The following is a 13,001-nucleotide window of genomic DNA, read 5'->3' on the forward strand; positions in this document are numbered from 1 at the left end:
CGCCTGATAGTAAGAATAGTGTTCGGAAAGAAAAAGTATTTCATAGAGGATAGAGTACCAAGAGCTTTATCTCGATCGCTGCTATTGAAGAGATTTCAAGAGAATGCTTAATTAGTGATCAGAGCTGAGTAGAACTATTGGTAGATGAATAGGAATCCCTTACCAAATTTCGAGCTTCAGCTTTAAATATGTATACACGAGGAAAAGGATGCCTGGTAGCTCAATATATTATTATTATTATTATTATTATTATTATTATTATTATTATTATTATTATTATTATTATTATTATTATTATTATTATCTTATTTGCATGGAGTCAAAATCATCGCGATCGTGGCAAAATTCTGAACAGCGATGTGTATAGTTTTTGCCTCAAAATAGCAGTGGAGAAAGTAATAAAAGTTAATTAAATATACAGTTTTAATGAGGACAAAAGAATATCTTTAAATGTACGATCTAGCAAGATTTTAACTTGCACTATATTTATTGGTAATACCATAATTTCCAGGTACTGTACATGATTTCCGCTGGGGGAGGATTAGCGCCTTGGTTAAGTGACGCCTTGTGTTTGTATCGTAACGGCGTAAGGTCTGCACTGCGCCTTTTGACTTCTTACTATCTGTTAGCTTGAAATTTTGCGTTTGTTTGCAATATTGTATGGGTGTCACTAATCATGACTGATCATAACCAATTTAAAGATGTTTCGCTTGCAAATGATAATGACAACAGAGGCAGTAGCACAGCAAGTAGTGATTTTGATCGCCTGGAAGACTGTAACGAGGCCGAATTTAGAGGAGCCACGCTTTCGCTGTCACAAGATAACGAGATGTCTCCTCCTGCTTCGGGCGCTGTTAGTACTGGCAATACAAGTCCCAAAAATATGTCTGCAATGGGTAAGCTTTCCTTTTCTCTGAAAGTTTTGGGTCCATAGCTGTTGAGTAAGACACACTACTTATCAATTATTTATTTTTATTTATTTTTTTTTAGCAAACGACCGTTACGAAATCAAGAGCTCACCTCTCAAATGCTACCTTATGTAACGCCAACCCTCCTGTTTTCATCAAACCACCTAAATCTTTTCTGACTTGCGTTTATTTTATTTGAGGACGGCTTTTATTCTTTTGAAATTTTAGGTGTATGTGATTATTTTCAAGCTCTGACGTTTTTTCATTGATAAAACGTATATTAAATTTAACTGAATTTTTCTTTAACTGTGGAGAAATAAGAAAGCAGTTTACCACTTCAAGACCTCCCTACGTTACTTCTTGAGTGACGTAGGAAAGATAACATGAGATGTAATTTTCATAATGGTAGGTTGAATTGTTTGTTTTAGGGTATTTTACCTACAAGAAATAGAAAAAATACATGCATTTTTGTATTTCTGTACTTATGTCTGCAGAGAAAAGGCGATTGTAGGTAAGATACATTTGATATTCTGAGTTCTGCACGAACAGGTGAAGAAGAGGGCATACCACAATTGCAATAGGATTAAAATATATTTTAACCATTATTAGAAATTTAATTTTCAAGTATTCAGACAATCTTGTGAACAAACCCAGCCTTAGAGCCTGAAGAGGCCCTATTCAAGCAGCATTTTACAAGCAGATATATCTAACAAGCTGCCTATGTAAATTTTTTCCAGTTTTGAGCAAAAAGGCATTCCTTGCTTACCTTATGATAAGGTGGACCTAGACTAAAAAGCATTGGTTAAGATGGAGAGATAAGATGCAGTTCTCTTAGATAATGAATGTAGAGCAAGTTAATTTGAACTGCTTGAATTTCAAATTTGTAACAATTTAATGAGGATGAGCTGATGAAAGTTTTTAGGATCTCATACATGAGAGTGGTCATTCCATTAGTACCGTGGATGGGCCAGAAAAACTTCTTCACATTCAGTTTGAATAGCTGTGTTTCTCTTATGTGTTTCTCAAAGTATGCTTTGAGAAACATATAAGATGGGAAACTGTTCCACAAGACACCAGTAGAATGGATATGAGGAGGAGAAATTTGTTCTGTGGGTTTGGAATTGAAGTAGGAAGGAGTGTTGAGTAGTTGCTGCTCATGTGTTACTGGATTTAACAGGGTGAAGGAATTGTTGATGCCATTTCAGATGAACATTAGTTGTGGAAGTATTTGTAAAAGATGTAAGCAGCAGAAACTGAACACTTGTGTGTGTGTTTGTGAGAGAGAGGAGGGAGTGAGTTAGTGATAGATGAATTAATAATATACTTAACTGTGCTCTGTTCTATACTGCACCAAGTAATTTTAAAGAGCTCTTCAGTGCATCACCCAAGATGTAAGAACAGTATTCACTGGTTGGGTGGATTTGTGATTTGTATGTAGTTAATAGCTGCTCAGAGGTAAAGTGATGTGTTAAGCAAAACAGAAATCTTTTTTTTGATACCATGGAGGCAATAGTCATAATGTGCTTATTTCAAGAGAAGTTTCCCAAGAAGAGAGATCTCAAATTGTCTAGATTGGGTGTTGTCAAAAGTAAGACTGGAAGAATGATTATTCTTTTTTTTTTTGGTGGGGAATAAGGCAGAATTGTTTTGTTAGCATTGGAACTGACAGGGTTTTTCTAACTTCATCAGAACTGTATGATTTGGAGTAGTAGTAGAAGTTGTTGTTCAGGAAGTTGTTGTGATTTATGTAACACAATGTTTGTCAAATGAGAACATAGCCCCGTGGAATCCCAGCATTAGTTAGAAGATAAACCCTTCACCATCACTTACAGTACATATCCAGTTGAAAGCTGGTAATCTGGTTGCAGAAGTAATGAGACATACCAAATGATGGGAGCTTACTTTATGTGCTCTTGTGCTAGACCTAGTTGAAACTCTTAAAGATTATCAAGAGTAACCACCTGAGACTTGTCATACTTTTCCATGGTATTTATTGAGAAGTGTGTGACTAGGTAAGCAGATCCCCCCCCCTTCCATCTATTGATTGACAGTAGTGGAATCCATATTGGATTTCACTTATTAGTTGAGTGCATTCAAGATAGCATAGAAGTTGAATTTTGATCGTTCTCTCCATTTCTTCAGAGAGAAATTGGGAGAGAAAAGATTTTGATAACAAGGATTTATAACCCTTCTTAGGAATGAGTTGTACATGGGCTGATTTTCATGTTGCAGTATGGATATGGAATGTAAAACATAACAAGGCAACATTGAAAATTGGAGTTATTCTGGAGCACAAAACCTTATGAGGTGATGGATGAAATGCTGTCAGGAAACATTTTGGTATTTTGGAAACATGAGGCAAGATTATCTATTAACATTACATACTTAGTGAATGTTGATAAATATAGAAGACAAGTCATAAATGAAGTAGACTTCAGGTAATGTAATTTGATATATTGTTATTGTTGCATGACACCTCTTTGAGCACCAGGACTCATGTATAGGCACTCTGTACTATACAGCATTGAACAAATTAATCTGAACCGTCAGGTTTCTGGTTTTGGTTTGGTTTTTGTTTCAGTTCACAATTTTGTTTTTGGTTTCAGTTTACTATTTTTGGTTTTGGTGTTAGTTCACTATTTTAGTTGAGTGCTGCATGTTTTGATTGTCTGTGTGATGTTTATTAATAGAGTTGTGTGTTTTTAATAGTGTAAACAAGTTGACAATCATGGTGTTTTATTTATTTTGTGTAGCTATAAAATGGATACATCTCCAAGAAAGCATTCAGAATTATGTACTCTTCATTAGCACACATCCATGACTCAGACAAATTGCCAATGAGTGTGGTGTTGGTTTGGATACGGTTAATGTACTGTTTCTGTCTCCTTATGTGGATAAAATGTGAGCAGAAGAGGAAAACTACAAATACTCAAGATCATTTACTAGTTAGGAAAAGCAAAATGAATCCAAGATGGTTTGCTGTAGATTTAAATAGAGATGGCAGCTAGTGGGATTAATGTTTCTGACATGACAGTCCATCGAAGATTGTTGGAAGCAGGGAGGAACTGCCCACAAATCAAAAATGAAGCAGCTGTATGAAGGCTGTGCAGAAAAGAGGCTCCAGTGGGCAAAGGGCAAAAGTGTACAAAGATTGGACTATTGAGAAGTGAAAGGAGGTCATATTCTCAGATAAGAGCCATTTCTTTGTCCAAGGAAAGCATGTACCCTATGTTCCCAAATCAGCTGCTGAGAAGACTTCCTTCTGTCCACCCCGCCTTCAACAAGCTCCTAAACACCCAGCTAAAAAGATGTTCTGGGATTGTTTTACACATGATGATCCAGGATCACTTGTGCCTGTTGACAGTAGGATGATAAGTGACCAACACATAAAAATCTGTCTTTCTCATTCACAGTCTCTTAACACTTTAGGATGAAAACACTTCAAGTGTCTTTTTAAATTTGATGCTCTTGTAGGTGCATTTTTATTAGGACCACAACACTACTCATTTTTGCATCACATGTTTTTCACAATCATCATCTTCTATAATACATTGATGCATACAATATTTCCCATCTGTTGTTATTGTAGTGTTCAAAAACAGAGGATTTGTTGACACTGTTTTGTTATTGTGATCATGGGGCGCCGCTTTCACTAATATAATATATAAATAAATTATCAAGTATGTTTTATTTTGAAATTTGCAAAGAACTTGAAATTAAAATACATCCTGAAAATCATCATCATCATCATCATCATCAAATTCCTGCCATGTACCCTCAAGGGGTGTACAGGATATGACAGTACTACATGAAAAAAATTACATCATTACTAACTTCCTATCTACAATTTTCCTCCAAATCAGTCTGTTACTTGTCAAGACTCCAACATTATCAGATCTTATATTTCTATCGTCTAAGGCACTTTGTACCGTATCAATCCACCTATATCTTGGTCTTTCTCTGGGTCGTTTTCCTGCCAACCTGGCAGAGAACACTTGTTTTGCTAATCTTTCCTCTCCCATTCTATTTAAGTGACCATACCATCTGAGATTAGCTCTGCTAACGCATTCCTGGATGCTGACAATGTCAAGTTCTTTCCTAATATCCTCATTTTTAATATGATATTGCCATTGATGCCATCTGTTCACGCCTCTAATCTTTCTCAGGACTCTCATATCTGTGGTCTCTAGTCTTTGGTCAAGTGTTTTACTTCTGACCCAGCTCTCAGATCCATAAGTTAAAATTGGTTTGAACACAGTCTTGTATACAGCTAATTTAGTGTTCCGACTAATTTCTTTCTTATTCCATATGAATTTATTCAATTGACTTCCCACGATACCAGCTTTGCTGATTCTGTTGTCTATTTCCATATTTAGTTTACCATCTTCAGTAAAAATTGTGCCTAAGTAGCTGAAATGTTTTACTTGTTCCACAGGTTCTCCATTCACAACACAGTTGACATTTTCAATGATTCTGCCTATTTTCATTGTCTTTGTCTTTTTATTGCTGAACTTCATACCATATCTATTACAACAGCTATTCAATTTAGTCAGAGAATCCTGCAGACCTGTAGCGGATTTATTTAGAAGTATAACATCATCCGCATAAAGCAAAGAGCTGACATTAACATCTCCGATTCTGATATCAGGTTTAATACCACATTCCTTCATAATGTGATCCATATAGATAATGAATAACAGAGGGGATAATGTACATCCTTGTCTCACACCAGATTTAACATTGAACCATCTTCCTGTACTTCCTTCAATTCTAACTGCTGACTCACAACTCAAATAAAGACTAAGTATTGCTTGATATAATGCCCCATTGACACCATATAACTGCAGCGTATCGAATAGCTTCTCTCTTGGCACCTTGTCATATGCCTTTTCCAAATCGACAAAACTTAAATACAGATCTTTGTTATATTCCCATGCTTTCTCGACTATTTGTCGTAAAGTGAAGATCTGATCCTGACAGCCTCTATTTGGCCTGAATCCAGCTTGTTCTTCACCAAGCTTTTCTTCCACAATTCTTCTCAACCGTTTCTCAAGTATACTTGCATAGATCTTGCCAGGAACACTCAGTAGGGAAATACCTCTGTAATTCTCACATTCGGTTTTATTTCCCTTTTTATATATGGGTACTATGAGAGCTCTACTCCAATCATCGGGAATTCGTCCCTCTGTCCAGGCTTTCTGAACTATGCAGTGCAGCCACTGTAAGACTCTTATACCACCATACTTCAGCATTTCTGGTCAAATATCATCTACTCCTGCTGCCTTTCCACATTTCAAGCCTTTGATGGCTTTTTCTACTTCAAGTATGGATATGTATTCCTGACTGCATGCCTGGTCAGTGTTTTTTATCACTGTGCTGTCATCACTGCTTGTTTCATTTAGCAGTTTTTCAAAGTAATTACTCCATACTTCAAAGATATCTTTTTCTCCTGTTTTCATTTCACCTTTATCATCTCTAATTCCTTTTACAGCACTCTTTCCTCCATTCCTAAGCTTCTTCAACAACCTCCAGAATATTTTGCCACCTTCTTGATATTTATTTTCTATATTCTTGCCAAAGTCCTCCCATGTCTTTTGTTTAGCTAGTTTTATACACTGTTTAGCTTTCTTACATTTGTCTCTGTATTCTGTAAGAGTAAAAGCTGACTTGTTTGCCAGGAACTTTTGATATGCTTTCTTCTTTTCCTTCACTGCCTCTTTAACTTCCTGTGTCCACCAGGGAGTTCTGATTTTTTTATCTTTGCATACAACCTCACCACATGCCTCTCTGGCAAAATCAATCAATGTTTCCTTCAGAGTTTGTCACTGAATCTCCAAGGTTTGATTCCTGTTCTCAAACTCTTTCATTTTCTTTTCAATAATATTTCTGTATTTTAGTCTACAGTTTACATCTGAGAGCTGCTCAACTTTTATTCGCTTTAAAACTTTCTTACATGTTATTCTTTTCAATATGAAATTCAATTTATCCTGCTCAAGACTAAATAGTGATCACTTCCAATTTCAAATCCTCTGTACACTCTGGTGTCCTGCACCAGGGAGAAAACATCACTATCAACAATAACATAGTCAATGAGACTTTTCTTATTCCTAGCCTCTTCTCTCCATGTGAATTTGTGCACATTTTTATGTTGGAACATGGTGTTAGTAATAACCAGTCCATGTCCTGAGCAGAAATCCAACAGAAAGCCATCCTGAAAATATAACCTGGAAAAAAAAAAAAAGTTAATCAAATTATTATCTGTGAAATAAGAAATTTGAACATATTATTTATATTACAGCTTAAATTCATTAGGAGTTGGAGTCAGTACATTTTTATTGACTCTGATTCCAGCAAACCAAGAATTGCTTCTGACATCAACTCCAAAACTCTGGTTGGAGGAAGTGGGAGTGGATCAGAGAAGCATAGATTACAGATTAGAGAAGCATAGATTGGAAAATAGGTTAAGAAATGTGACATGCGACAAATTGTGAAAGGGAGTAGGGCTTGTATTTAGATGAAGAAAGTTGTTGGGATGACAGAGCGGATAGAAACAGAAGACTACAGAAAATCATTTATGCTTAAGAGATGTGCAAATATTTACTTGAATTGATGGGATAATCCTAGTAATTGTACTGATAAGTTGCAATAGTGATCTCTAGGTCAGCGCTTCCCAAATTGTGGGCCGAGGCCCCCTTGGGGGCTATAGGTTTTGTTGAGGGGGGGGGTGAAATAATAAAAACAAATTGAAAATGTTTTAATAGTAAGTTTTTTTTAATCTTAAAAGAAATGTATTTAATTTTGTTATTTATTATTTCTTTTTTTGTTATTTTTTTATATTTTAACGGGGAAAAAATCATACATTGGTGCGGGTTCACAAATTTTGCATCCTGCGTATTTCGGCGCTTAATGAATATTAGTTAAATATATGGTTATTCGTATAAGTTTCATTTCAAATCAGAAATCTAAGAATTGCAGTTTCATATATTTCATCTGATATTGACTTTTTGTGTAGTAAATTTAGTTTAATCCTTTATCCAAATGTGAGCAAACAAAGTTTGTGCCTGAAAATATCTTCAGGGCTGAGGAAAGGTAGTACAACACTGGGCAACTCGTAGCAAAGGTGGACCAAGCTAACATCACTCCTATCTCAGTATCTCCCATAATGCATAACACATCTCCTTGCGGATATGTATAATGTTATGCATTAAGGGAAGGCCACTACCCAGACTAGTTTCGACCTTTATTGAGGTCTCTTCAGTGGGAGCCAGGCCCAGAAGTGGAGATACCAGGCAGAAGCAATAGCAAGGTCATCTTTACTTATAGGAGTTGCCAAAAGGTGTGCTACCTTTTTATTAAATTACTCTGGATTTAGAGAAAGATGTTGAAAGTTTATTTTTCACTTGGTTAGACTATAATAAATTTAGTTTAGTCCTGTATCCAAGCATGAGCAAACAAAGTTTGCACCTGAAAATATCTTCAGGACTGGGGTAAGGTAGTACAACACCGGGCTTTTTGTATAGCAGTATTGAAACACATTCATCACATTAAATTGTTATTAAACTTCTTTTATGTTTTTAATTCTTTCTTTATTACTAATCGTTTTCTGTTTCATGTGCTTGTACTGCAAATGTATAATAACAATATATCTATCTATATAAAAATATGAGATAATGTGCCATGTCAAATGTATATGTAAGATGCTAAAAATGTAATATTTGCATTTGATTTTTGCAATATTCGCTGTGTGTTTTGTATTGAATATAAATACAATAAATATTATAATAATATATGTCTATATTATGATTTTTTTTCAAGGGGCCGTGAAATATTTTAATTTTTCCAAAGGGGGCCCTGACATCCAGAAGTTTGGGAAGCACTGCTCTAGGTTATAGAATATAGTCTGAAGCATGCTCCACAGGTGTTGAGATAGTATGTAATTTAGCTAGGTTGGGATAGGTTGGAGTGAAGATTCATGTGCTTGGTAAAATTAATATCAGATTAAGACGAACATTCAGCTGATCACATCTGTAGGTCCTTACCTGGTATTAATGAGGTGTTGGACTCCATTATGAAACATATGGCTGATTATTCTGAGTCCATAATGAGATGGTTATGCACGTGGACTTGAACACCTTTAGTTTCATGCTTCACATGCATTAGCAACTGAATGCCGTATTGTCCTTAATGTGGGATGATGACTGAATGCCTCTAAGTCAGAATCCTGCCTAGCCAATGAATGACAACATTTGTGCCTTCCATTTTGGAAGGCAGCACTAACTGGAGTTGTTTTTATATTGTTATGATTCAGTCACTCAGGCAACAAGGCCACAACAATAAAAGCATTAAAGCATCCGCTCTTTCCTATGTCGCACCATTCAGGCATCAAATCATCTACAAATGACCTGGGTATTGGCTTGGTTGTCGTGCTTGGAAGAGCCACCATAATGCATTCCATTGAGATTCATCCTCTGACTGTTGGTGTATCTATCTAGCAGTGTGCGTATCTGTCCTCTAAATAATTAAGTTTCATGGTTCATTCTGCTGCTATTTAATTTTTGTAAATATAGAAAATAATGAAAGAATTAGATGCTTACCATTCTGCACAGGAGGACAGTTAATAGACAATCATATCTACAATTTGGTTTGTTAAACCAAATTGTAGATATGATTGCTGGTTAATCTAATCATCTTCTCAGCCATGCTTAAAATTCAGTAATTTTTTTAAGTTTGTTTTTATCAGTGATTTATGTATTTTTTAAAACATTTTTTAGCAACAAAGTAATGGAAGGTTTTATGGGTATAGTTGTTTTATATCATGTTTCTCATCCTTTCAACTATGAAGGATTTTAATTATATATATATATATATATATATATATTAGTAGTATATATTTTGAGAGTTCCCTATATAACACAATTATTTATAACTAAAAATTCACACGTATACCACAGTAATTAAATTTTAATAATATGTAGATATTTCATCTTAAGTTTCTTAAGACAACATGACTACAGTTATTACAAACAATACTAGGAATTGCATTCAAAGGAACAGTTAGTGCACATACTTATATTGGAATCCCTCTATGCATACAGTAGCATGTTTGAGGACTTAAAATAAAATCAGCTGTAATTAAAATTACATTAAAATATATCTGATAAATTTATTTTATACAGTTGAGGATAATAATTTCCCACACTTCTAGGAAAATGAGACAGACTCATGTTTATATAATGATCTATGTAGCAGCTTGGTGTTTTTCCATTAGATCCTATAGTTATGGTTTTCAACTCCATGTTGTACGGTTTGGTTAGACAGATGTGGTCTTAATGTTCAGAGATGCATTTACTTATAGATCTTGCTGTTTGTCCGTAGTAAGACATCTTACAAGAACATAAAACTTCGTATATACCAGGTACATCATAGGTGAGAGTTTGTCTTTTGGAGAAGGTAGCAAATTGTGGATCTGGTTGATTGGTCATAGGTAGTGGCGAGTTTGTATTTCTTCATAATTTTTGCCAGACGTTCCGAGATGCCTTTGATATATAGCATAGGAGTCCTGTGGGCTTCTTCTTGTCTAGGTTGATGTGTAGGGAAGTGGCTGATGATTTTTTGAGTTGTTTTTGGATTGTATCCATTTAATCAGGCTGTATCTTTAATAATTTCCAATTCTTGTTTTAAAGATTCTTCAGAGGACAAAATTTATGTGAACTTTGGATATAGTTCGCCCACTATTTCTAGATCCCTTCTTGGCTTGATGCCAAGAATAGTCGATTCATGCTGAAGGGGAGAAAGAAATGAAGGATGTACGAATTGGTCACCAACATGCGAAATCACGTGCTTTCTTGTCTATCGCTGTACTAGTACTAGCTTGATTTTTGTTGTTCTCTTTTTGCATTATTTTTTTATTATTAATTTGTATGATGGATCCAGTACAGTCAACAAGTTCTATTGTTACACGTTTCAGTAGTTCTTGCAAAAGAATATTGAATAATGTGCTGACATTCTGCGAAAAAGAATCGTCAGAAGGCCGTCTTCTTCTTCCCCTTTCTCAGGTCATAAAACGTGCAAGTGCAATTGCGGGCGTATCGGGGTCAACTGTTAAAAGAATTCGTAGGGAATCAAAAGGTGAAGGTAAGCCAAAATTTAAATCTCCTAAAAAAAAGCGCCAGAGAAAGAAAACCATCGAAACCGTAGCTTTGAATGATTTTGATGTAGACGTTATAAGAAGAACTATTCACGAATTTTACGTGGTCGAGAAAAGAGTGCCAACTGTTCCGAAATTGATTCCTGTGCTTAAAGAAAAAATTAAATTTCCTTGGAAAAGAGAAACTTTAAGGAAAATACTTCATGAAATCGGATTTTGTTTCAAAAAGTCCCAGAATAAAAGGAAACTTATCATCATGGAGCGAAGTGACATTGTTTTATGTAGAACGCAGTATTTGCACGCATTAACACTCTACGTACATTTTTCCAACTGTTATACAAGCAAAATAGTTACACTTTAAAAACAGCAATGTTCGTAAAAGAAAAGCTAAATTTTCTGACCTGTAATAATAAACAAACTCAGTTTGTTTATTATTACATCCCAGAAGACAGACTGATTACCCTATTATCGGAATGGATTCTCCTTGTTCTGACATGCGCAGAAGTGTCGAGGGACCTCAAATCGGTGGGCGAACTATACCAAAGATTTTATGATGCCATATTTTTGAGATAGATGGTGTGCTGATGAATTATGGATGCAGTGACCTGAAAAAGTTGGTTTACGATAGACAGTTCACTATATAATACAATTATTGGACTTATTCTTAAATTAAATTTTCCCTCCTTCCATTTTTAGAATTTAAAAAATGGTATATTCTCTGCCATAAGACAAGTTAGTACATTTAAGGCTTTATTTATTCATATATGTCAGCAGCCAGATAGGTTTGAAAGCACCTTCCAAAAGATTCCAGAATAAAAAAAATCAGGAGTGGAACACTTTATAGAAAAATATATTTCACAAGAAAAAAGTGATAATAAATATTTTAAAAACTGAGTGCAGGAAAAATTGGTTTGAAAGCACCAGTTCTCATCTGATCAGCAAAGGTAAGCAAACCTGAGCCCAGTTAGTACTTTGGAGGGTGAGTGCCTTGGCATTAATTTTGTAATGCATTAGAGTGGATCTAAAAATCAATCCGTTTTTTTGTGTGTCTCCGTAGCGCAGTGCAATTGAAAGAACGACTGTACGTTGCACCCTTCGGTTGAAAAGGCCTAAGTTTGATTCTCGTCATGATGGGAGAAATCTTTATGAGTTTATTTCAATTGAAGGTGAGTTAGCTGATCTCATACAGAGGTAGTAGGGTTTTTTCATCCCACATGCAGACAAACTAGCCTTCAGGACACATGATTTACAGACAAAATGTACTTTGTCTGTTGTGTTGGACAGTAGATGGCATTGGTGTAGATGATGGAAGTGGTGGAGACAGAAAGTTGTAGAGTAGGTGGCCTCCCTCGATGAGTCTTTGGACTCCTTGGAGGTGTCATGAAATAATAATAATTAATATAAATATAAAATAATCAGCAAAATTAGTAAGGCCTTAAAATAAACTTCATATTTAAAGTCAGGCAGTCTTAGTCTTGGAACTTGTATTTATATAATCCTTATATTCATATTTTTGTAACTGAAATTCATTATTATGTACTTGGGCCCTTTAAAAATTTATATCATTAATTTTTAAAAAAAAAATTTTTTTAAAATTGCAGATAGTACAGGTATTCCTTGATTAACGCAGTTAATTAATCCATCAGTGTTACTGCTTATATCAGAATCGCGTTAATCAAATCCACTAATCAATGGTAAAAATTACAATTCTTCCATGATCGATTACTGTATTAATAATTCATTTTATATGGTACTCTTTTAGGAAAGATAAAAAGTGAATGCAAAGTAAATGTTTAATAAATACTCGTACCTGCATTATTTACTGCAATTTTTTTTATCAAAAAGAAGTTATCAAGAGTCGTTTGAACAGCTTTAGTTTTTTTCTTATAGGCATAAATTCTACGATGACAAGCAAAATGACTCTCCAGACCTCGTCAAAGCAAACA

General features: G+C 35.0%; 1 protein-coding gene across 2 annotated transcripts in view; it reads left to right on the plus strand.

Moving 5' to 3' along the window:
* The first annotated feature begins 537 nt into the window (after window positions 1–537).
* LOC150109344 (tumor protein p63-regulated gene 1-like protein) overlaps window positions 538–13,001 on the plus strand; it is a 72,495-nt gene continuing 60,031 nt past the window's right edge. Inside the window, exon 1 of one of the 2 annotated variants that reach the window (XM_090407524.1) lies at window positions 538–896. In XM_090407524.1, coding sequence (XP_090263650.1) covers window positions 677–896 — 220 coding nt within the window. In that variant the 5' untranslated portion in view covers window positions 538–676. The remainder of the gene's footprint in view (window positions 897–13,001) is intronic. The other variant, XM_090407533.1, reaches the window with a different exon arrangement.

Source organism: Typopeltis vanoorti, chromosome 2, assembly GCF_054136105.1.
Source record: "Typopeltis vanoorti isolate ZY-2024b chromosome 2, IOZ_Tvanoo_1.0, whole genome shotgun sequence".
Classification (NCBI taxonomy): domain Eukaryota; kingdom Metazoa; phylum Arthropoda; class Arachnida; order Uropygi; family Thelyphonidae; genus Typopeltis; species Typopeltis vanoorti.